General features: G+C 40.7%; 1 protein-coding gene across 11 annotated transcripts in view; it reads right to left on the bottom strand.

Annotated features, from left to right (window-relative positions):
* map9 (microtubule-associated protein 9) overlaps positions 1-27,317 on the bottom strand; it is a 260,518-nt gene that overhangs the window by 195,837 nt on the left and 37,364 nt on the right. For all 11 annotated transcript variants that reach the window (XM_073065102.1, XM_073065097.1, XM_073065099.1 and 8 more), the window contains one exon: positions 10,321-10,402. In XM_073065102.1, coding sequence (XP_072921203.1) covers positions 10,321-10,402 — 82 coding nt within the window. The remainder of the gene's footprint in view (positions 1-10,320; positions 10,403-27,317) is intronic.

Below are 27,317 nucleotides of genomic sequence, written 5' to 3' on the forward strand. Positions count from 1 at the left end.
GTCCTGGCTTGACCTGTTTTAATTGTGGAAAGGTGGGTCATATTGCATCTAAGTGCTTTGCTCCGAGGAAGGAGACAGGAAAAGGGAAAGCAGCAGTCCCTACAGGGTGTATTGTGTTGATCAGTAAATCGACGAGAAAGCCCCAGGTGGATAGAATACGAGAGGGGCGTGAGAAATTTATTTCAGAAGGGACCATGTCTGTGAAAGAGGGAGAAACACCAGTTCCAGTGCGGATCTGGAGAGACACTGGAGCTGAGCAGTCATTGATTCTCAGTAAGGTACTAGATTTTGGTCCTGAGACGGGAGAGGTAGCTTTGAGAGGCATAGGAAAAGGGACAGAAGCTGTGCCTTTGCATAGGATCATTATAAATTGTGAGCTAGTATCTGGACCAGTTGAAATAGGGGTGCGATCAGAATTTCCGAGAACTGACGTGGACGTCCTTCTGGGTAACGATTTAGCTGGTGGTGAGGTTTGGTCAGCAATGAAGCTGACGAGCCAGCCTGTAAATGTTGAGGACCCGCCCCTAGATTCCAAGATCTATCCCGCATGCGCGATCACTCGCAGCATGTCGAGAAAGGCAGCTGGGAAAGAGACCAGTTTAAATCAGGCCAGTATCGATTTGGCTGAGACGTTTTTACCGACCCTGTACCAAGAGGGGTTAGAGGGTGGTAAAACAGAGAATAGGGAGGTGAAAGAGAGTAAAGGAGAGGAGGTAGACCTACCCTTAGCCAGAAGGAAATTTATAGAGGCACGGAGTAAAAATGAGAAACAGATAAGACTGTTAGAAGGTCCAGGGTTGGACATGGGTGATCCGTCTGGCTTGACAGAACTGTTTCAAGAAGATGAAAATTTTAAAGGTGTTCCCGATAATGAAATGAGGGCAGTCCTAGATGAAAAGGATGCCATTACCTTGAAGGAGTCTGCTGGGTTGGCAAATGAGGTTGTTTCAGCCCGCAGGGTTGAGTTTACTCCGGAAGGGAGTTGCCCAGAGAGTAACTGGGAGGATCAGGGGAGCTTAGAATTTGAAAAGGGGACGGGTATTGAAAGCCTGGAAGAGGCAGATGTCCCATTTGAGTGTGTTCAAGATGTGGATGCACGTGGTACTGAACCTAGTAATGAAACTCAGGAAAAGTCTGAGTTATCTGATTCAGTTAAAAAGGAATGCAGTCCTTGTGGGTCAGATGGACTTGGTTCAGTGAAGAAAGGGTTAACCGTGGTACTAGTGGGAAGTGAGAATTCCCAGTTGTTTGTGTTCGAAGGTGTGTTAAAAGTTAGTGAGGAGATAAAAGGTGGTGAGGTGAATATTATTATTGAAGGAGAAGGGAAAAGTGTAGTTCCTAAGTTGAATGAAGAAAATTTAAAGTCTGGATTGGTGTCAGAAGCAGTAACCAGGCTGAAGAAACAATGGCTTGTTACCAAGGTGCCTGCAAATCAATTACAGTTTGATTTGGAATGTAAAGGTGCCCCACGCGCTAATGTTATTCAAGGGTGTGCTGTGAAGAGGCAGAATTTGAAATGTTGTTTGGACAAAGAGATATCGCTTGCAGATATTAAACTGAAAACTAATAGAATGAAGGGTCCTGAAGATAAAACTAACGACTTGCTTAAAAATAAAGAATTGTGTGGAAGTTCAGAAAATGGGCTATGTTTGGAAAACATTGTTGATAAAATAACTCCTATGAAAGGAGCATGCAAAAGCCTATTCCACACTGGTATGCAAGCTAACCACGTGGGAGTTAACTGGAAAAGGGGCGAGGGTTGATGGGATGCCACTTTAAATAACAGGATCCGGTTTTAAGGGATTTCGACAAAGCATGTAAATAATAAAGACAACACCATGGAAGATTGACTGTTAAGTTTGAAAGTAAAATTAAGATTAGTATTTGCATAAACTTTTGTAATATACACGTAAGCTAAGATCACAACTCTTTAGTTTTGTTTTGCTGAAGAAAAGGAATAAAAAATAGGTGGTTATTAAATTGGAGTCTGATGCTACAGGAATTTATTAAGGTACAAGATATTAAGATATTAAAGGAAGTGACAATGTAATCGCTAACTGTTTAGATGCTGAATTGAATGTATAACTGTATTACTCTGTAGTGAAAAAAAAACTCTTGTATTGTGTTAGATTCTGAAATTCTGTAAGACTCTGTAGTAGTTAATTTTTACCTGTGGTAAAAATCCTTAGAAGGATGGGGGTGTTACCAATGAAGGGAGCAAAGTCACCCCCTCCTTTTTGAGAATCACAAGATCGCTATTATTTCAGGTCTGAGACCCAGGAAATGAGAGAGGTACACAGCATGCCAGGAAATGAGAGAGAGAGGCGCAGGATCACAGCAAAGGCAGTTGTTATAGACAACGCAGAATACACAACAAGGTGGAATGTCTCCTAACAGAAGCGGAACAGAACCACTGATTACTGTGCTAATTTATTTTGCTAATAAATACTGTTAAAAATAGTATCACCAGACTCCAATGGACGTCTCTATCTTTGCTGGTAAGTAACCCAGTTACGGGGTTCATAACAGACGAAAGAGCTGATTGTAGACTTCAGGAAGGGTAAGATGAAGGAACACACACCAATCCTCATAGAGAATCAGAAGTGGAGAGAGTGAATAGTTTCAAGTTCCTGAGTGTCAAGACCTCTAAGATTCTAACCTGGTCCCAACATATCACTGCAGTTATAAAGAAGGCAAGACAACGGCTATACTTCATTGAGAGTTTGAAGAGATTTGGTATGACAACAAGTACTCTCAAAAACTTCTATAGACGTACCATGGAGAGCATTCTGACAGGCTGCATTACTGTCTGGTATGGAAGGGCTACTACACAGGACCGAAAGAAGCTGCAGAGGGTTGTAAATCTAGTCAGCTCTACCTTGGGTACTAGCCTACAAACCACCCGCGACAACTTCAAGAAAGGCAGCGTCCATTACTAAGGACCCCGAGCACCCACAGCATCACACACAAAATGCTGGTGAAACACAGCAGGCCAGGCAGCATCTATAGGAAAAAGCACTGTCAACGTTTCGGGCCGAGACCCTTCGTCAGGACTAACTGAAAGAAAAGATAGTAAGAGATTTGAAAGTAGGAGGGGGAGGGGAAAATCAGAAATGATAGGAGAAGACCGGAGGGGGTGGGGTGAAGCTAAGGGCTGGAAAGATGATTGGCAAAAGGGATACAGAACTAGAGATGGGAAAGGATCATGGGACAGGAGGCCTATGGAGAAAGAAAGGTGGAGGGGAGCACCAGAGGGAGATGGAGAACAGGCAGAGAGAGAGAAAAAAAGGAGGGGATGGGGTAAGAAGGGAAGGAGGGGCATTAACAGAAGTTAGAGAAGTCAATATTCATGCCATCAGGTTCAAGGCTACCCAGACGGAATATAACCTCCAACCTGAGTATGGCTTCATCTTAACAGTAGAGGAGGCCATGGATAGACATATCAGAATGGGAATGGGACGTGGAATGTCCACCAGAAAAAGCAGGACCTCTCAGTGGCCACGCATTTTAATTCCACGTCCCATTCCCATTCTGATATGTCTATCCATGGCTTCCTCTATGAATGTCCGACTTACGAACAACTTGTACTTACGAACCGAGGAAGGAGAACGCTGTCCGCCATTTTAAGTCGGATCACGACGCTGCCCACCATTTTAAGTTGGATAACGACGCCATCCACCATTTTAAGTCATTGCCGTTGACAGTGTTGAGTGTGCAACTTTGTATTTGGCTTAAATTTTTCTTAGCAAGATTCACCCTGACCCCCCCCCCCCCTGTCCAGTCAGCACTTGTCCCATTTAACCTGTCTCAGTGTGGTGGACTTTAGGACCCAGGGAATTCAGTGCAGTGGACTTTAGGACCCGGCGGAGCTCAGGACCCACTGCCTGTAGTGTTTCTATTCCGTTGATGGAAAACAACTACGATTGAAAATAAAATGGAAATAAAAAACGATCGGAAAGAGGTGAAACGCCATCGGTCATTGAAAAAGCGTTAGGCTACAGTCGGTCAACGATCGGAACAATTTTAAAGGATAAAATGAGAATAATGGAGCATGTGAAAGGCCCTGCCCCGATGAAAGCTACAATTATTACTAAGCAACACAGTGGTTTAATTATTGAAATATATACATTTCTGAAGTGTTTTATACGCATAGAAAAGTGAAATATATACTTTATACTAAGACAAACATTTGACTAACTGACTCTAAATAATACCAGATGTACCTGTTCCAACTTAGGTACAAATCCGACTTAAAGACGGACTCAGGAACGGAACATGTTCGTAACCCGAGGACTGCCTGTATCATCATTATTATTATATTTTGTTTTTTTTCTTTATTATGTATTACATTGAACTGCTGCTGCTAAGTAAACTAATTTCACGACACATGCCACTGATAATAAATTTGATCCTGAATCTGGATGTTATTCCTTTGTTCAAGAAAGGGAGTAGGGATAACCCTGGGATATACAGGATTTTCAAACATATGGAGAAGAATAATCTGATTAGTGATTGTCATCAGAGCTTTGTGAGGGGTAAGGTCATGCCTCGTGAGCCTGATTAAATTCTTTGAGGATGTGACAGAGCACACTGACAAAGGTAGAAGGATGAAGGATGAAGTGTATATGGATTTTAGTAATTGGTTTGATAATGTTCCCCATGGTAGGCTCTTTCAGAAAGTCAGGAGGCATGAGATTCAGGGAAACTTGGCTGCATTTGTTAAGAGTTCCTTAAATGCATCTACCTCTACCACCACCTCTGGTAGGGTGTTCCACGCATTCAACACTTTCTTTGTTAAATAAACTGACTTCTGACATTCTATACTTTTCGCCAATCATCTTAAAATTAGGCCACTTTGTATTAGCTAATTCTACCCTGGGGAAATGTCTCTGGCTATTCATTCAATCTATACCTGCAGAACTGGGCAGGGAAATGGCAGATGGAGTTCAACCTGAAACAGTGAGAGGCCAATCAGACTAAAAGGTTGAATTTGAAAGCAGAATACATGGCTAATGACAGGATTCTTAGCAACATAAAGGAACAGAGGGATGCTCAGATCTACATCCATTGTTAACTTAAAGTTGCTTTGCAAGTTTATAGGGCTGTTAAGAAGGCATATTGTATATTGATTAATCAGGTGATTGAGTTCAATAGTCGCGAGGTAATGTTGCAGCTCAAAAAGCCCTGGTTAGACCACACTTGGAATACTGAGTCAACTGAATCCCCTACTGTCAACATCCTGGGGTTTACCATTGACAGAAAAATGAACTGGTCTAGCCATATAAACACCATGGTTACCAGAACAGGTCAAAGGCTAGGAATCCTGCGACATGTAACTCACCTCCTGACTCCCCAAAGCCAGTCCACCATCTGCAAGGCTCAGGTCAGGAGTGTAATGGAATACTTGCCACTCTCCTGGATGAATGCAGCTCCATCAACACTCAAGAAGCTTGACACCATCCAGTACAGAGATGCCCACTTGATTGGTACCCCTTCCACAAACATCTAATTCCTCCACCATCAACGAGCAGTTGCAGCAGTGTGTACTATCTACAAGATGCACTGCAACAATACACCAAAGTTCCTAAAGAAGCCCCTTCCAGACCCACGAACACTGCCATCAAGAATAGTGGTCAATCATGATTGACCGGTCAATCTTTAAGTCTTTTCCAGTAGATCCCGAAAAAAAAATGAAATATAAATTGTTACGTACCCGTGACACGTGACAGTGGTACCCTTGTCACGTGACTGGGGTTGAAGTTATACTGGACTTGAGGTAATGGTCTTGTGATGGTGGAGTGACGTCATTTTCCCACCAGTAGAGGTCATGTGACAGGTTTTTTTTTTTACAGGTTATAAAAGGAAGACCCACCCTGTCAGGTGGGGCAGTTCGTGGCTGGATTTGCCAGGCTGACTTCATGTCACTGCGTGATTTAATGTGATGACGCAGTTTAGTTGAAAAATGAAGTTTTATGTAATGCCTAAAGTTTAAAAGGTCATTGCCAGCAGTTTCTTTGCTGGTGGAGAGTGAAGATAAGAATTTGGAAGATAAAGATCGAGGAGAATCGATTTTCGACGGTGGATTGGTTTCGACCTTATTTGATCCTCATTCGGAAGGATTTCGTTGACTGTTCTCGTGTTAATCTCCGCTGGGATAGCGGGAGATTGAGGACAGAGTGTGGAAGAAGAGGTTAGTGCCATTAAACCATTACGTTTCATAAAAATTCGACATGGGAAGAGTTCGACGCCGGGGATCGAAGGACAACAACGTGGAAGAGAATTTAAATCGCCTTAAAAAGTCTCTCCTTTTAAATGGACTGTGAGCTTTTGAACTTTCGGCATACCGCTTTAAAGAACTGTTTTTTTTCAATACCGCTTTAAGAACTGTTTGAACTGCAACGCTATTAAGAACTGTGAATCTGCCGCACAGCAGCTGATTTCCGGTTATGCTAGTGTTTGTTTACTTTTGGGGGGGTTTGTTTTCAGTGTTTAATAAACGTGTTATTTGTTATAAAAAACCCTTGCCTAACTCATATATATTTATTGTTGCCTGAATACGTAACAAAATACACAAGTACATTATGCCTGATAACCTTTTGATGCAAAAGCAAATTTTACCCCTAGAGCACATATTTGAGTCATATGTAATAACTTCTACTTTGAAAAAGGACCACTCAACAACTTCACGTCCAAAGGAACAACTTTATCTGGGATGGCAAAACCAATAGTTAACATACAGAGGTTTTCCTTGAACTGCGCTGCACGGCAGAGGGGCTATACATACATGTGCACCGGACAGAAAGAACAGAAGTAAAACCTCGCAACCCCGGAAACAACCTCTCTTTACAAACAGCTTTCCGTAGTGGGAGTATTGCTATATTACCATTATTCTAATTGGTATTAACTTATCTTTACAATGCTCACATTACAACACTTCTCCCCCTTCAAATTCCAAATTCCCCAAATTCACAAGAACTGGGAAACGAAAAACAGTGGTGTCATTAGCTTGTGTACCTCTGAAACTTATACTAGTGTCTCAGTAACAGTTTACCAATACAAAACACCTGAAAAACGCGTCAGATTCAACATTCAGTCTGACAAAGGAAACTGTCTGTTCAAATATTCAATCTGTCAGGAGGTTTGTGAGGGTGCTGTGCTGCATCAATTTTTTGACTTGCTGCCTGAGATAAAGAAACGAGGAACTGTCAGATGATGCATGGTTACTGGATTTAGGGTTTCTGATAGACCTAATGGCTAAATTATACACACTTAACAACAAGCTCATGGGAAAAGACCAACATCTCCCCCACATGATAATTGCAGTAAATGCATTTAAGGCCAATTTGGATTTCAAATTTAAAGAACGGGAGGCTGACACACTTTACCAACTTGGAGAAAATGTTACAGGCCATCAAGGAAAAAAAATGCTTTTCACCCTGAGCAGTTACTGTGCTTACTTAGACAAACTGGCAATACAGTTCGATCGGCATTTTGGGGAGTTAAACGTCATGAAAGATATTGCTGCATTTATTTCAAACCCATTGCTGCTGATCGATATAGAACAGATATAAGCCAAATTCCAGCAAATATTTGGTGTGCCAAGTGATATTGAAATGGAAATAATTGATTTGCAAAATGACATCGAGCTTAAAGCAAGATCAAGGGACGGTGACTTTTGAGGGCTTGTCAGCAGGGAGAAGTTTCATCTCACCACATGTGCACTAAAAGTCAGTGCCTACTTTGGGTCAACTTATCTGTGTGAAATTACATTTTCACAGATGAAAATTATTAAATTTAAGTACAGGAGCTGTCTTACTGACAGACACCTCACAGACTGTTTCAGACTGGCTGTCTGTAGTTATGAGCCAAATTTCAGAGAACTAGCAGAAAGTATTCAGCCCCAGTCATTTTTATTCATTTATTTTCCTGTTGAAATAAAATTAAATAATGAAACTTAGAATTAAAGGTGTTGTAATGTAAGCATTATAAAAATAAGTAATACTAATTAGGATAATGGTAATCTAGCAATACTCCCACTATGGAAAGCTGTTTGTAAAGAGAGGTTGTTTCCAGGGTTGCAGGGTTTTACTTCCGTTCTTTCTGCCCAGTGCACATGTGTGTATAGCCCCTCCGCCATGCAGCGTGGTTCAGTGAAAACCTCTGTATGTTAAATATTGGTTTTGCCGTCCCAGATAAGGTTGTTCCTTTGGACATGAAGTTGTCGAGTGGTCCTTTTTCAAAGTAGAAGTTACTACAAAAGGTATGAAGTATTGTAATATTCTTAAAGAAATACAGCTATGGCCTGTTTGATATGCTAGGTACAGTGTTTCCTTGGTTGAATTAATTTGAAAGTTTGACAAAAACATTTTATGTAATTCAAATACAACTAGCCCAAATAAAAGACCTCAAGTTGGAAGTACAATCTGAGCTGTTTTTCCTCTAACAGATTTAGTAGGTCAATCTTGACTTTCACTAAGGCCAAGGCAGGGGATCTTGGGCTTAAAAAGGTTGACGACCACTAATCTAGAAGGACAAGAACAGCAAATACTTGGGAACACCACCACTTGGAAATCCCCCTCCAAATCACTCACCATCCTGACTTGGAAACATATTGCCTTTTCATTGTCGCCAGGTCAAAATCACAGAATTCCTTCCCTAAGAGCACTGTGGGTATACCTACACCTCAGGGACTGCAGTGGTTCAAGAAGGCAGCTCATCACCACCTTCTCAAGGGGAACAAGGGATGGGCAATAAATGCTGGCTTAGTTGGTGAAGCCCACATCCCATAAATGAAGAAATAAAATTCTTGTCACCTCATTCTAGGAAGGATGTGGAAGCTTTGCTTACTTATTTAATAACATAGCATGGAGTAGACCCCTTTGAGCCATGCCACCCCAGCAACTCTGACAAACCTGACAACTCTAACTTAATCATGGGCTAATTTACAATAACCAATTAACCTAACTGATAAGTCTTTGGACTCTGATGGACTCGGAGAAAACCCATGCATTCCACAGGGAGGACATACAGAGACTTCTTGCAGAACTCCAAACTCCGGATCGCCCCCGAGCTGTCAGAGTGTCACACTAACCAGATTTGGTACATAGTGAAGGTACAGTGATATATGCTAATGTGCTGGAGCATTTTGAGATTCTGAAGGAGGTAGTGCTATGTCTTCCGAAAAACATCAATGTGGATAAATTCTCATGGCTTGATAGCATTCTGAACATCCCAGAATATTAATAAGTAGTAAATGAGAATAATTGTTAAGGATTTGAAAAAGATCTTTGTGTCCTCAGTAGTAGTAGGTGAGGTTCCAGTGGAAAATAGCAAATGTTGTGCCTTTGTTCAAGAAAGGGAATTAGGATTATCCCGTAATGGTATTAATGTACAAAGGGATCTTGAGGACCAGGTCCAAAGTTCACTGAAAGTGGCTGCGCAAGTGGTAAAGGAGGCATGTGGAATACTTGCCTTAATTGATGGGAGTACTAAGAGCAATAAAGTCATGCTGCAGCTATATAAAACTTAAATTTGACTGCACTTGGAATATTGCATGCAGTTCTGGTTGGCCCATTATACAAAGAATGTGGATACTGTGAAGAGGGTATAGAGGATGTTGCCTAGATTATAGGGTACGAGCTATAAGGGAAACTTGGACAAACTTGGGCCCTTCAACCTCGAGGCCTTCAACTGGAGGCCGAGCGGAGACCTGATAGAAGTTTTAAAAGTTATGCGAGACAAGGATTGGCTGACAGTCAGAATCTCTCTCCCAGGGTAGAAATGTCAAGCTCTAGAGGACCAGCTTTTAAGGTTAGATTAAAGGCAAGTTGTTTTGAAACACAGAGAGTGGTAGTTGCCTGGAATATGTTACCGGGGCAGTTTGGTGGCATTTCAGGGGCTTCTGTACAGGCATATGAATATGAAGGGAATGGAAAGGTATGGATGATGTACAAGAGGTCATTTAGTATAAATTGGCATGAAGATCAGCACAGCACCCCATAGGCTGAATGTCCTGTCTAATGCTGTACTGTTCTAGAATCTGGCTTATGTTCTACTACGTACTGGATTTCTATTTTCATAAATAGCTACTCCTTCCAAAACTTGGCAATGGCTACTCCAAAGTTTATTGAAGCAAAAGGGTTGAGTTAATAGAGATTTTGAGTACTAATTAATTTCCATCTGGCCACTTGACAAGATTATGATGCTGCTGCAAGTAAGTTCTTCATTACACCTATACATACATGTACTTGTGCATAGGACAATAAATAGCTTTGGCTTTAAATTATTATAAGTTAATACTACATAGTAGCAAGTTCTCACCAAAATCAAAATCACTGCAGGCATTTTCTTCAACTGAGGACAGCTTCATCACTCCAGCAACAACTGTCTTATGTAATTCATCCTGAATTGAAAAGAATAAATAAAAGTTTCATTGTCTCTGCACAGGATTATGTAGAGTAATTAATTTATCGCAGAAAAATACTGGGTGTGCATTTGTGGTATAGTTCACTATCCTCAATGGAAATCAATGTACAAATGTGGTATCTGAAATTACAATTCTTTTGTAAATCTAGTACATTGCTATGCTGTTTAGTTGTTATAGTGTTCTCATTCTTCCAAGCCACACAGCAAGTAATAGAATAGTTGCAATCTGAAATGATTTAGAAGATGATTTGGTGAATTCCTCTAAAAGTGATTCCTATGTTGGGGGAAAACATGCAGACTGCTGAAGGAAGAAGGAGTCTAGCTGCAGCAGTCAAAACAACTGAGGGGAGGAGCCAGCACCTTTGACTAAGTTGTTTTTAATTGGCAGAGTTGCCACACACTTTACCAATAAAAACATAGAATCAACTGAAGTGCCCCATTTAGAAGTAGTGATTGTGGTGTGTCAGTGCTGGTGGAGAGGAGAGGTTTTGGTGAGATGGCACATGATCAAAGTTAATTTATTATCAAAGTGCAAACAGTTGCAAAAAGTTTGTGAACCCTTTGCAATTACCTGCTTTTCTGCATTCATTACTCATAAAATATGGTCTGATCTTCATGTAAGACACAATAATAGTCTGCATAAGCTAATATCACACAAACAACTGAACTACTTCTTGTCAATATTGAGTAAACCATTTAAATAATCGCAGCCTCGGATTAAAAAAGCATGTGAACCTCTGGGGTAAATGCTTTCTACAAAAGCTAATTGGAGTCAGGTGTTTCAATCAATGAGATGGGATTGGAGGTGAGAGTTGTAGAGGTGCCCTGCCCTATAAAAAAGACACACATTCAGGTGACTGACAGAGCCTGCTCTTCACAAGAAAGATCTGTTTATGTGTCCCATGCTTTTCGACTTTCAGAGGACCTTACAAGAATTGTGCAGACGCATTAAATTGGAAAAGGCTACAAAAGCATTTGTAAAGAATCAGAATCACAATCAGGTTTATTATCACCAGCATGTGTTGTGAAATTTGTTAAATTACAGCAGCAGCAGTTCAATGCAATACACATTATAGAAGAAGAAAAAAGTTAAATGAAATAATAAATAAATAATTACAGTATACATATATACTGATTAAAAATCGTGCAAAACACAAATAATTTATATTTAAAAAGTGAAGTAGTCTTCATGTGTTCAATGTCCATTTAAGAATCGGATGGCAGAGGGGAAGAAGCTGTTCTTGAATTGCTGAGTGTGTGCCTTCAGGCTTCTGTACCTCTTATCTGATGGTAACATTGCGCAAAGGGCACGCGCTGAGTGCTGGAGGTCCTTAATAATGGACGCTGCCTTTCTGAGACACCGCTCCCTGAAGCCCTCTGCAGCTTCTTTCGGTCCTGTACAGTAGCCAGCCCCCCACCCCCCAAACCAGACAACTTGCACTCAACATTAGTAAGACGAAAGAGCTGATTGTGGATTTCAGGAAGGTAAGACGAAGAACACACACTCATAGAGGGATCATAAGAGGAAAGAGTGAGCAGTTTCAAGCAGCCTGTCAGAATGCTCTCCATGGTACATCTATAGATGTTTCTGAGTGTATTTGTTGATGTACCAAATCTCTTCAAACTCCTAATGAAGTCTAGTCGCTGTCTTGCCTTCTTCATAACAGCAGGTTAGGTCGTCAGAGACCTTGACATTCAGGAGCTTGAAACTGCTCACTCTCTCCTCCTGTGTAGGTCTGCAGTCTTTCTCTGTGTTGTTTTTTTTTTACGTAGTTCAGTCTAGTTTTTGTACTGTGTCATGTAACACCATGGTCCTGAAAAAGTTGTCTCATTTTTACTATGTACTGTACCAGCAGTTATGGTCGAAATGACAATAAAAGTGACTTGACTTGACTTGAAACAGCAAAAGACCTGTAGAAATCTCTAGAACTTGCTCTGTTCATGTGTCCACTATAAGAAAAACACTAAACATGAATGGTGTTCATGGAAGGATAACATGGAGGAAACCACTGCTCTCCAAAGAAAATGCTGCACATCTCAAGTTTGCAAAAGACCACCTAGATGATCCACAACACTTCTGGGACAATATTCTGTGGACAGATGAGACAAAAGGTGAACCTTTTGCAGAAATGCACACCACTATATGATTAAACAATGTTTTCAATAAAGACATGACAAGTACAATTGTTTCTGTGTTATTAGTTTAGGTAAATTGTGTTTGTCTATTATTATAACTTCGATTAAGATCAAACCACATTTTATGAGTAATTAATGCAGAAAGCCAGGTAATTGCAAAGGGTTCACAAACTTTTTCTTGCAATTGAATATGAAACACTCTGATTTCCTCAGCTAGGGAAGACAATCTCCAGCCCCACCAAACATGTGAGATTGAGGTGCAAGCCCCTCCTCCACAAACACCCTGTTTGTGTGGATGCTGTGTAATTCGCTACACTGTTACAACTTAATGCCACAAAATAAAGGATTAAAGGAATTATATTTATGAATCTTAACTTAAGGGTTATTAAAGAATAACAAAAAAGGTCCATTCTGATTAAACAGTCAAATGTGCACAAATCGGAGCTCATCTTGAACTTCTCTGTCACTTACATGCTGGGCCCTCCATCAATGTGAAAGCACACACCACCTTCCGAACTTTGCTCGTAATCCATCTCGAACAAATGGGTCTCTCACGAGATTGTACGCTAAGACTGGTTCTCCCCAGTGGTTCTCTCTTCATCTCCTCTCAAAGAAAAGCTAAGACCAACCGTATTATCCCTCACCAAGAAAACCTCCCACTAATTGGATGACACACATTCCGCATCATCCCTTACCTTCAACAATAACCTAAACAGGCTGAAAGCAGAACAAACAGCTCTTACAGTGCTGCTAAATGAAATACCTACAGCATAACAGTAAAGATGTGAACCAGAACACTACATATATGTCTCAAAACACAACCATGAGACACATTTTCTTGTGGGCATACTCAATAAATCCATAATAGAATCGATGGAAGGCCACGCCCACTTGGGCATTCAACCAGTTGGCAAAAGATAACAAACTGCAAATACAAACAGGAAGAAATAATAATAATAAATATGCAAAAAATATTGAGAACATGAGATGAAGAGTCCTTGAAAGTGAGTCCATAAGGCCATAAGATATAGGAGCAGAAAGAAGTATTTGCTCCTGCTCCATTGAGTCTGCTGCACCATTTCATCCCTCCACCTATCTTTGTACCGTTCTGCAAACCTGGCCACAAAGTCATCAATTTCATCATCCAGATCATTCACATATAACAGAAAGTGGCAGTCCCAACACAGATCCCTGTGGAACACAACCAGTCATCATCAGCCAACCAGAAAAAGCTCCCTTTATTCCCACTCTTTGCCTCCTGCCAATCTCCATTCCTGTAATACCGTGGGCTCTTCACTTGTGAAGTAGCCTCATGTGTGGGACTTTGTTAAAGGCCTTCTGAAAATCCAAGTAAACAACATCCACCGATTCTCCTTTGTCTATCTTGTTTTGTTTTGTCTTCAAAAACTTCCAGCAGATTTGTCAGACAAGATTTTCCCTTAAGGACACTATGTTGACTTTGCCTATTTTATCATGTGCCTCCAAGTACCCCAAAACATTATTAACAATTGACTCCAACATCTTTCCAACCACTAAGATCAGATTACTTGGTCTATGGTTTCTTTCTTCTGCCTCTCTCACTTTTGAAGAGTGGAGTGACATTTGCAATTCTCCAGTCATCCAGAACCAGGTCAATATCGATTGTTTGTTGAAAGATCTTTATTAATACCTCCACAATCTCTTCAGCCACCTCTTTCAGAAGCCTGGTGTGTCGACTATCTGGTTCAGGTGACTTATCTGCCTTCAGATTGTTCAGCTTCCAAATCACTTTCTCCCTAGTAATGACAACTCACTCATTTCTGCCCCCCGGATACTCTCAAACTTCTGGAGTACTGCTGGTGTCTTCCACAGTGAAAACTGATACAAAATACTTAATTCAGTTCATCCAAGATTTCCTTGTACACTATTCCTACCACTCCATCATTTTCCAGTGGTGCGATATCTACTCTCTTTCTCTTTTACACATTATATATCTGAAGATCCTCTACCTTTCTTTTAATTTTTGTTCTATCCCTTACACTTTTATGTTGGCTTTGAATTTTCTTGTCAGCTATGGTTGCATCATCCTGTCTTCTTCTTCCACAAAACCATAAAGCAAAGGAGCAGAATTAGGCCATTTGGCCCATCGAGTCTGCTCTGCTATTCAATCATGGCTGATCCTTTTTATCCCCTGCTCAGCCCTACTCTCTGGCCTTTTCCCTGTAACCTTGAATACTGTGTCCTATCAAGAACCTATCAAGCTCTGCCTTAAATACACCCAACCATCTGGCCTCCACAGCTGCATGTTCCACAATTCACCACCCTCTGGCTTAAGAAATTTCACCACATCTCTGTTTTCAATGGATGCCATTCTATCTTGAGACTGTGCTCTCTTGTCCTAGACTCCCCCACCATGGAAAACATCCTTTCCACATCTACTCTGTCTTGTCCTTTCAACATTCGAAAGGTTTCAATTAACTCCCCTCCTTATCCTTCTAAATTATAGCGAATAAAGACCCAGAGCTATCAAATGTTCCTTGACCCTTTCATTCCCAGAATCATCCTTGTGAACCTCCTCTGAACCCTTTCCAATGCCAGCACATCTTTTCTTAGGTGTGAACCCAAAACCGTTCACAATGCTTGAGGTGAGGCCTCACCAGTGCCTTATAAAACCTCAGCATCACATCCCTGCTCTTGTATTCTAGACCTCTTGAAATGAATTGTGATTCTTCATTGGAATATATCTATCCTGTGCCTTCCAAATTACTCCCAGAAACTCCAGCTATTGCTGCTCTGCCATCATCCCTGCTGGTGTTTCCTTCCAGTCAATTTTGGCTGGCTCCTCTCTCATGCCTTTTACTCCATTGTAATAACATACCATCTGACTTCAGCTTCTCCTTTTCAAATTGCAGAGTGAATTCTATCATATTACAATCACTGTCCCCTAAGCGTTCTTCTATCTTAAGTTCTCTTGTCAATTCCAGTTCATTGTACAACACCCAATTCAGAATAGCTGATCCCCTTCTGGGCTCTACCATGAGCTGCTCTAAAATACCATTACGCAGGCATTCTGCGAATTCCCCCTCTTACGATCCAGCAGATGTGATTATATAATGGACCACCCAACAGCTAGTGAGGCATGCTTGAACAAATATGTAAACAGATTATAGAAAAGCACAAAAACAACAGGTTTATCATGGTGGGGGACTTCTACCTCCCCAGTATTGATTGGAATTTCCTTTAAAAAAGGTTTAGATGGGGTGAGGGCTTATTCAGTACAGCCAAGAGAAATTCTGGCAACAACATATGGTGATAACATACTGGAATTGATTTTAGGAAATGAGACAGGCCAGGTGACAGACTTGATGGTGGGTGAACATTTTGGGAATGGTAACCACAATTCATTATACTTTAAGATAGTTATGAGTAAGGGCAATATGTGGGAAAGTACTAAATTTGCAGAGGCCAAATGGATAAGATAGGAGCTAAGGGATGTTGGAGGAGCTTGGAGCAGCTGCAGTCAGACAAGTCCATATCTAAGTTATTTAAAAACCAACTGATCAGAATTCAAGTTAAGCATCTCCTGGAAAAGAGTGGGACAAGGATGAAAGAACCTTGGATAACCCAAAGGATCCAAAATTTATTCTGAAAAGAAAATGAAGCATATGGAAGGTTTAGGAAGATAAAATCAAACTAAACACTTGTAGACTACAGTAGATTCCAATTAATTAGGCCATCAGTTAATTAGGCCAGACACTTATTTGGACTAACAAATAAAGAACAAAACCTAATCAAGAAAATAGCCGGATTTCCTTTATTTAATTGGGACACTATTACCACTTAAATGGGGGCAGGATACTTGCTGAAAAGTTTCTATCTAGCATCAGTCACGTATACTTGCATAGCTGTTAGATGCTACATCATGCTTCCAGCAAATAGTTTTTAAATAGCATCAGTTAGAAGCTACAAAGAATGTAAAGGTATTGTAACCCTCACATGTTAGGCTCGTAATTAGTTAGCTATTATTGTGAATGCAAACTAACAGCAACATAATCCTACAATGCATGGGGATAAAGATGAAAAGGCCATTTCTAATAAACGAACAGACAAGTGTACATTTGATTTGAGTAAGCACAAAAACATAGAAGTTTGAATGTTCCTTTCAGGAAAAATAACACTATTACTTGTAAGAATACTGACACACACATGCAAATTTACCATTTGCCAGGAAGCAGTAATTTAGCTCACACCAGTATAAACATGGATTAAAATTGTATTGACAAAATATTTTAAATTATAAGAAACAAAATAAAGAAATGGGCCAATCATATACGTACATATGCACACACATTTTGTGTGTATATATTTTATATTTATGTATATATGTGTGTATATTATACATATACAAATATGTATGTATTTCCATATATATACATACACATATACATATACAGGGTTGTCAAGCTGAGGAGTGGTAGTGGGGACAAGCTCCCACTACCTAAAAGTGCTCCTCACGGTACGTGCCTCAAATAACCTCTGACAACCATGTCCACCTTCTCATGTGGCTTAGCCTCTAAACCCGGCAGAACTGTGTCCCGGTGGGGAAGGACCACAGTCTAGGGTTCTTGTCCCACGGGAGTTGAGGTGTAGGGGGGTTGGGGGTATACCCCCGAATGTAAAAATGAAAGAACAGAGTGCCACGTGGGTGGCGAAAATTTTGAAAATGTAAAGACAGTAATGGAAACAACTGTAAAGAATTGAAAGTCATTGAATGGTTTATTGTATATAATTTTGTTTTTGAATAAAGTATATTTTGTTTAATTTTTAAAAAACTGTGTCTACTGACAGGAGAAGGGGCAAAGGCGGGTCCTGGCGCCTTAAAAACCAGTGCTTCGGGTAGATGGAGCTCATCAGCCTGGGAAGGCAGTCCATCTAAGAGAGGGAAAACTCTGATTTCAAACCTCCGCTGCCTTGCAGCCATATGCATTTATGGGAAAGGCTTCGGGAGTAAAACCTGAGGACAAATCCAGAGCTGGAGTCCCTAAGGCAGTCCGACATTGCTTTCTACCTTGCTCTGGCAACTCCTGCAACATCACTAGTGCCAAGTAATATCGGCCCTTACCCTTCCCTTGGACAACATCAGTGGCGTAGAGAGGGGAGTCTTGCTGCTTGGGCAACTGCCGGTCTTCCATACAACCCTGCCCAGACCTGCGCCTGGAGAGACTGAAGCAAGACTTTCCAGGCACAGATCCATGGTCTCACCAGATCACCAGTGGCTATAAAAAATATTCACCCCTTGGAAGTTTTCATGTTTTATTGTTTTACAACATTGAATCACAGTGGATTTCATTTGTCTATTTTGACACTGATCAACAGGAAAGACTCAAAGGTAAAGTGCAAACAAATTTCTACAAATTCGTCTAAAATTATGACAATTATTAAACACAAAATAATTGATGCATAATTACTCACCCCACCCCTTTCAAGTCATTAGTCAGTAGATGGACCTTTGGCAGCAATTACAGCCTTGAGTCTGTGTGGATAGGTCTCTATCAGCTTTGCACATCTGAACACTGCAATTTTCCCCCATTCTTCTTACAAAACTGCTCAAGCTCTGTCAGATTGCATGGGGACTGTGAGTGAATAGTACTTTTCAAATCCAGTCATAAATTCTCAATTGGATTGAGGTCTGTACTATGACTTGGCCACTCCAGGACGTTAACTTTGTTCTTTTAAAATCATTCCTGCGTAGCTTTGGCTTTATGCTTGGGGTAAACAAACCTTGCTGGAAAAATACCTTTCCCCCAATTCACAGTTCTCTTGCAGACTGCATCAGGTTTTCCTCCATGATTTTATCGTAAAACAATAAAACATGAAAATTTCATGTGAATTGTTTTTTATACGCACTGTAGTTACACATTAGGATCCTCCAACAGGATCACAATCTTGTCGTAGTTTGGAGGCTTGCGTGCCTCAATGACCCAGGGAGCTATGTTGGCTGGGTTTTGTGCTTTGGCTCTTGGTAGGGTCACTCACATCAAACAGGTCAAAGGGTAGAGGCCAAACTAAGAGTGGTTCACTGGTCCTCCGGGTTTAGGGTTCAGCTCAGGGCTAACAACCCTGACTGGTAAAACAAAACTGTGACAGAAATAGCAATAAAGGATCTCCATTTAACTAATTATGTGACTTCAAAACTAATTGGCTGCACCAATGTCGATTTGGTGTGTCGTATTAAAGGGGGTAAATACTCATGCAATCAATGACTTTGTGTTTTATTTGTAATTAATTCAGATCACTTTGTAGAGATCTGTTTTCACTTTGACAAGTCTTTTTCTGTTGATCAGTGTCAAAAAGCCCAAATTAAATCCACTTTGATTCAATGTTGTAAGACAATAAAACAAGAAAACTTCTAAAGTGGGTGAATACTTTTTATAGGCATTATCTCTCTATTGCTATCCATTTCATATACACACACACGTGTCTACAGTGTGCACACAGTCACTGGAGCTCATGATCCTGTAATCAATCCAGTTTGTTTCACTTCATTTACTCATGGTATCGAAACAGTTTTGTGCTGAAAAACCAGTCCAAGCGAAACATAAATACCTATCCCCGCAACATCCAAAGAGAAAGGCACCAATCTTTCTCCAATATCATCTGCTAGCTAACTAACTGAGTTATTTTCACATTCTCTGTGAGACCACAGTCTGCACGAAAGTTTCCTGACATCGATATCCGTCCTTCCAAATGGGTTCTGTGAGCACTTCACCATATTCTTTCTGTGTTCATTCTCTGTCTCCATTCTTCTTCTTTCACATTCTTTGATGCCAGGCTCTCTGTAGAAAATGGCTTCCCATTATTTTCCCCACACTTTCTCTAGAATATTCCGAAGACAAATCCTATTGGCTAATTCAGCTAACTTAATAATCAACCCGATTGCATTATGTAATTAAAGGAACACGCTGCATTTTGAGAAAATCTGCAACAAATATCCATAGCATCACTGTATTAGTAAAATAAAGAATGGTCTTAAACCAGGCATTACAGTATCAATGGTTAAAATGAAGATTTGGAGAATACAATCATCAAAAGGATTGTACAAAGGCAGTCATTATCTATTCTAAATAATTTTGTCCATTTAAAGTCAATCCAACAGCTGCACTGGATTAATTACTCTATTAGTAACTATTAGTGAATAATATACTTTTATAATACTGTAGTAGTGTTGATAGAGTTCTAATTTGTTCTGTTTTTCATTTCATTATGTAACTTGTTATTCAGTTAAATGGTGGCTTTTTTAAACCTTTTTAACTATTTCCATGAAATATCGGCTAATTGGAACAGCCACTTAATTGGGCCAAAATGTACTGGTCTTGATGTGTCCCAATTAATCAGAATCCACCATATCCACTGTAGCAAGAAAATGCTCAAGTGTGATTAGGAAGGCCAAAGTAAGCTATGATATGTCTTTGGTGAGCAGAATTAGGAAAAATCATAAGGCATTTTACACTTGCATTAAAGAGAGAATAGGTCCGTTCAAAGGAGGGAATTTGTGTTGGGAATCAGAGCAAACAGCTGGGATACTAAATGTGTACTTCATATCTGTTCACTAAGAAGGATTAGAAAGTTAGTGAAGCAATGTAGGACACACTAAAGTGCACAGACCCATTGCTTAATGGTACCATAAAAAAAGGTGGGAACCTCTGAAGTAGAAGATATTGCTGGGTTTTCTGAAAAACATTTAAGTGGATAGATCCCCCGGGCCTAATGACATGTATCTTAGAACATTTAAAGATGTAAGCAAGGAGATAGCTATGGCTTTGACAAGGATCTGTGCGGCCTCCACAGCAACAGGTGAAGCTCCAGGGACTGGACAGTAGCAAGTGTTTTGAAGAAAAGTCCAGGTAATTTTAGGTCAATGACCCTCACATCAGTGCTACTGGGAAGGTAGAAATTGAGGGACAGGATTTATGCATATTTGAAAAGGCAAACAACAGTCAGCATTACTTTGTGTCTGACAAACAGATCAAAGGTGAACCAGTGGATGTTATTGATATTGACTTCAATAAGACAGCTGATAAAGTCCCTTATGTTAGGTTTATTCAGAAAATAAAGGTACATGGGCTCCGGGTTGAAATGCAAATTTGGATTCAGAAATGGCTTGCCATTGAAGACAGTGGGGATGGAACGCTGTATTTTGGCTGAAAGCTTGTGACAATAGTGTTCTACAAGGATTTGTGCTGGAACCTCTGTGATAGATATGCTTTGGATACAAATTAAATAGGTGGATTAGCAAGTCTGTGGATGACACCAACATTGAAGTTGTGAACAGTGTAAAGAACTAGCAGAAAATACAGTAGGATCCAGATCAGATGCAGATAATGAGCAAAGAAATGGCAAATGATGTTTAAACCAGGCAAGTGTGAGGTGTTGCACTTTGGAAGGTAAAATGAAAGGAGAAAGTTTACAGTTAATGGTAGAACCTTTAATAGCATTAAGGTACAAAGGAACCTTGAGGCCAAGACCATAGTTCACAGAAAGTGACTACGCAATTGGATAAGGTAGCTTGCCTTCATGAGCAAGGGTGCTTAAGAGCAAGAAGATCATGCTACAGCTAAATAAAACATCAGTCACTCCATATATGGGAATATTGCGTGTAGCTCTAGTTACCCCATAATGGGAAGAGCTCAGAGACTGTGGAGGGGTGTAGAAGAGTTTTATCAGGATGCTGCTTGTATTAGAGGATATGAGCATAAAAGAAAGTTAGACAAATGTGAGTTGTTCTCTCTAACATGCTGGAGGCTGAGAGGAGACAGCATATAGGCAAGGCTTTTAAAATTGAGAGGCATGGATAGGAATTACAGTCAGAATTTTTTTTGAAGGGAGAAATGTCAAACACCAGAGGGCGTGCATTTAACATCAGGAGGGGACAAGTTTATAGACAATGTGAAGGGCAAATTGTTTTTTTTTACAGCGGTAGGTACCTGGAATAAGTTACCTGTGGTACAGGTAGAAGCAGGGAGTTTGGTGGAGTTTAAGAGGCTTTTAGACAGACATGTGAATGTAGAGGGACTGGAGGGATATGGATGATACACAGGATCACAATATTTAGCATAATACAAAAACATATTGTTTAGCATAAATTGTCATCAAACTCAGCATAGCATCATCGGTTACTCAGTACTATATAATGTTCATATTTGATTGATTGAAGATTTGAAATTAAATGAATCATTGATAATTTTGCATTGAAACCATGAATAAGCCCCCTATTGCTTGATTTTACTTAATAAGAGGTGATAGCATTCAAACCAAGCCACAGTTTTCGAGCATCCTTCACTGATTTAAGTTTAGTCTAGAATTGCCACTTTACCCATGAGACAGCTTTCCTTAGATCGTACCTGGACCTTTTGTATCTTTCTTGGTTGTCAAATTTGAATGCCTCTGATCTGACCCTCAGCAGATTGTGGATCTTACCATTCATCCAGGGCATCTGGTTTGGAGAAGACTGAATGATTTTGTGAGGCCATGCTCGTCCACAATTGCTCTTATAAACAATCCATCCAAGTGAGGCAATACTACACCTGCAAGTCTGTCAGGGTCATCTCTTTGTCCAGTGCTCCTGGTTCAGTCTCCTATCCACTGGAGAAAATTTCATTGAACATCTTTACTCTATATCATAAGACAATAAAGGGAGGATACTCATTTCAATTTGGCTTCCCATTTCCATTCTGATGTATTGGACCATGCCACGAAGAGTCCACACTCAGTTTGGAGGAAAACATACCATAATCTATCTGGGTAGCCTCTGACCTGATGACAGGAACATCCATTTCTCTAACTTCTAATAACTTAACTCCCTCTCTTTCTCTTCCATTCCCAATTCTGGTTACCATTTCACCTCTTTTCTTCTCCTCACTTGCCATCACCTCCCTCTGATGCCTCTCCTCCTCCCCTTTCTTCCATGTTCCATTGTCCTCTCATATCCATAAGACCATAAGCCATAGGAGCAGAATATGGCCATCTGGCCCATTGAGTCTGCTTCGCCATTCAATCATGGCTGATCTTTTATTTTATCTCCTCCTCAACCCCAGTTCCCAGCCTTCCCCCTGTAATCTTTGATGCCATGTCCAATCAAGAACCTATCAATCTCTGCCTTAAATGCACCCAATGACCTGGCCTCCACAGCTGCATGTGGTGACAAATTCCACAAATTCACCACCCTTTAGATAAAGAAATTTCTCTGCATCTCTGTTGTGAAAGGGTGCCCCTATATCCTGAGGCTGTGCCCTCTTGTCCTAGACTCTCCCACAATGGGAAACACCCTTTCTACATCTACTCTGTCTAATCCTTTCAACATTTGAAAGGTTTCGAGATCCCCCTGATCCTTCTGAATTTAAGCAAGTACAGACCCAGAGCCATCAAACATTCCTTGTATGATAACCCTTTCATTTGTGGAATCATTCTTGTGAACCTCCTCTGGACCCTCTCCAATGCCAGCACATCTTTTTAAAGGTGAGGGGCCCAAAACTGTTCACAATACTCAAGATGAGGCCTCACCAGTGCCTTATAAAGCCTCAGCATCACATCCTTGCTCTTGAATTCTGGACCTCTTGAAATGAATGCTAACATAGCATTTGCCTTCCTCACCAGCAGCTCAACCTGGAAGCTAACCTTCAGGGTGTGCTGCACAAAAACTCCCAAGTCCCTCTGCATAAACTCAGTCCAATGATTGTTGAAGGCCAATGCACCGTATGCTTTCTTAACCACAGCGTCAACCTGCGAAGCAGCCTTGAGTGTCCTATGGACCTCAAGATCCCTCTGATCCTCCACAGTGCCAACAGTCTTACCAATAATACTAAATTCTGTCATCATATTTGACCTTCCAAAATGAACCACCTTACACTTATCTGGGTTGAACTCCACCTGCCACTTCTCAGCCCAGTTTAGCATCCTATCAATGTCCTGCTGTAAACTCCACACTATCCACAACACTTTCAACCTTGTGTCATCAGCAAATTTACTAACTGATCCCTCCACTTCTTCATCCAGGTCATTTATAAAAATCACAAAGAGTAGGATTCCCAGAACAGATCCCTGAGGCACACCACCGGTGACTGATCTCCATGAAGAATATGACCCATCTACAACCACTCTTTGTCTTCTGTGGGAAAGCCAGTTCTGGATTCACTAATCCATTTCCCCTTGGATCCCATGCCTGTTTAGTCACATCCTCAAAAAATTCAATCAGGCTTGTAAGGCATGCTGACTATTTCACAAAGCCATGCTGACTATTCCTAATCATATTATGCCTCTCCAAATGTTCATAAATCCTGCCTCTCAAGATCTTCTCCATCAACTTACCAACCACTGAAGTAAGACTCACTGGTCTATAATTTCCTAGGCTATCTTTACTCCCTTTCTTAAATAAGGGAACATCATCCGCAACCCTCCAATCCTCCGGAACCTCTCCCGTCCTCATTGACGATGCAAAGATCATCGCCAGAGGCTCAGCAATCTCCTCCCATGCCTCCCACAGTAGCCTAGGGTACATCTCGTCTGGTCCCGGTGACTTATTCAACTTGATGCTTTCCAAAAGCTCCTGCACATCCTCTTTCTTAATATCTACATGCTCAAGCTTTTCAGTCTGCTGTAAGTCATCCCTACAATCACCAAGATCTTTTTCCGTAATGAATACTGAAGCAAAGTACACATTAAGTACCTCTGTTATCTCCTCCAGTTCCATACACAATTCTCCACTGTCACACTTGATTGGTTGTATTCTCTCACATTTTACCCTCTTGCTCTTCACATACTTGTAGAATGTCTTGGGGATTTCCTTTATCCTGTCTGCCAAGGCCTTCTCATGGCTCCTTATAATCCTTATCATCTTATAATCTTCTAGTCTCTATCATTAACTAGCTTTTTGAACCTTTTGTAAGCTCTTCTTTTCTTCTTGACTAGATTTACAACAGCCTTTGTACACCACGGTTCCTGTACCCTATCATCCTTTCCCCGTCTTATAGGAACGTACCTATGCAGAACACCACACAAATATCCCCTGAACATTTGCCGCATTTCTTCCATACAATTCCTGAGAACATCTGATTCCAATTTATGCTTCCAAGTTCCTGCCTTACTCCCATTAAATGCTTTCCTAACTTGTCTGTTTCTATCCCTCTCCAATGCTATGGTAGACAGAATTGTGATCACTATCTCCAAAATGTTCTCTCACTGAGAGATCTGACACTTGATCAGGTTCATTTCCCAATAACAGATAAAGTGTAGCCTCTCCTCTTATAGGCTTATCTACAAACCTTCTTAAACACACCTAACAAACTCCACCCCATCTAAACCCCTCACTCTAGGGCAGTGGTTCCCAACCTCTTCTATGCCACACACACCTAGGAAATGTTTGATTAATGTCCACACCCCCTACAAAAGTAATATCACATTTTAAGATGAAGAAGTCTAATTTCTAATTTTTGAACCACAAATTGAACCACATACAAAACTGCAGGTGAACAAATTGAACTTTAAAAAAAAGCTTTTAACTCAATGATTAATTGCAAATATAAATTGAGCAATTATTATTCAGAAAAAATTGTAAACAGTAAAATCAATCCCAATTGTGAACATAAAATTCAATGACTTCTTTGCTTCTGCTTCTCATTCATGATTTTGTCAAAACGTGGAACTTTCTTGCTGACTGCGATCCGCAGGTCTGCCTGTGGATTTAGGCGATTCCTAGATTTTGTCTTGATTGACAAAAGAGAACTGAATCCAGATTCACACAAGTATGTTGTTGCAAATGGAATGAGGACACGGAGTGCTTTTCCACCCAGTCTTGGGAACATATCCAGTGCTGCACACCAAAACTCCTCCAAAGTCTTGCTTTCAAATTGCATTTCAAGAGCTTGATTTGTCCGCAAATCAATAAGATCTTCCTTCAGCTCTTCATCATCTGACATTTTCTCCAAATTGTAGGAATATGGATTCATGATCCATTCTTCTGAAATCTTCAGGTCTCCAGCAGCAAAATATCCATCAAACGATTCTGACAGCATTTCCAAATGAGCCACGATTTCTTCACGCACAGTAGGAGTTATGGATCCAGCATTATCAACCATCTCTTCTAGTGAAGGAAAATTTGAGACTGCCTCTTTCCATCCTTCGACACCAAAGTCGTACCTTTTCTTTGAAGGCATTCAACTTTTCACAAGCCTTCAATATGTTTATCCCTTTTCCTTGAAAAGAAACACTCAGGTCATTCATATGAGTGAAAATGTCAACTAAGTAAGCCAGCATTTGGGCGAATGCCTGTGATTCCATTGCCCCAACCAGATCACATTCACGCTCCTCCAGAAAAACTTTGATTTCTTCCCGCAGTTCAAAGAAGTGGGTTAAAGCTTGTCCTCGTGACAACCAATGAATTTCTGTGTGGAAAAGCAAAACTGAATGCTCACTTCCCAGATCCTCTCAAAATGATTTGAAGATATGATGGTTCAAAGCACGCCCCCTAATCCAGTTGATGATCTTCACACAAGTATCAAGGACTTTCTTCAAATTTGGAGGCAATGTTTTTGATGCCAAAGCATGCCGATGAAGAAAACAATGGGTAACTTGCGAGTCTGGAATCTCCTTTTTCATCAATGCAGAAAAGCAGATTTATTTTCAAGCATTGCAGGTGCCCTGTCAGTGCACACAGAACCAATGACTTTGACATCTAAATCATGTTTGGCAAAGAAGTCTTTCACCAGCTGCATCACATCCTTTGCAGTTGTGTTTGTTTTCAGATCTTTATAAAACAGGAAATCCTTCACAGTACCATCATTGACATACCTCATTAATGTGATGAGTTGACTACAACTGGAGACATCAGTTGACTGATCCAACTGAATAGAGATTTTAAGAGGACTAGCTCTGACATCTGAGATGACTTGGTCCAAAATATCTTCCCCCAAAACTCTGATTCGGTTGTGAATGACATTATTTGATAGGGGCACCTGCTATCTCTTTGCAAATTTGCTCCTCCAATTCTCGCTCCCCATTCGGTGGTCTATAATACACCCCTATAAGTGTTACTACACCTTTCCCATTCCTCAATTCCACCCAAATAGTCTCCCTAGACGAGCCCTCTAATCTATCCTGCCAGAGCACCACTGTAATATTTTCTCTGACAAGCAACACAACACCTCCCCTTCTTGTCCCTCTGATTCTATCACACCTGAAGCAACAAAATCCAGGAATATTTAGTTGCCAATCACACCCCTCCTGCAACCATGTTTCACTAATAGCTACAACATCATATTTCCAAGTATCAATCCATGCTCTAAGCTTATCCACCTTTCTTACAATGCTTCTAGCATTAAAATAAATGCATTTAAGAAATTCTCCACCTCTTCCTCTCTGTTTATCTCTAACAGTACAAAGAACTTTACTTTCTTCTTTGTCTTCCTTCTCCCATACATCCGTTCCTACACTCTGGTTCCCCTCCCCCCTCATGTCTAGTTTAAATCCCCTGGGGCCTCTCTAGCAAGTCTAACTGCAAGAATACTTGTCCCCCTCCAGTTCAGATGTAAACCGTCCTGCCGGAACAGGTCGCAGCTTCCCTGGAAAACTGCCCAATTATCTATAAATCTGAAGCCCTCCCTCCTGATCCATGTCTTCAGCCACGTGTTGATCTGCACTATCTTACTATTTCTAAACCCACCTGCATGTGGCACTGGTAGCAATCCTGAGATTGCTATCCTGGAGATCCTGTCCTTTAACTTGGC

Source organism: Hemitrygon akajei, chromosome 13 (assembly GCF_048418815.1).
Source record: "Hemitrygon akajei chromosome 13, sHemAka1.3, whole genome shotgun sequence".
Classification (NCBI taxonomy): Eukaryota; Metazoa; Chordata; class Chondrichthyes; order Myliobatiformes; family Dasyatidae; genus Hemitrygon; species Hemitrygon akajei.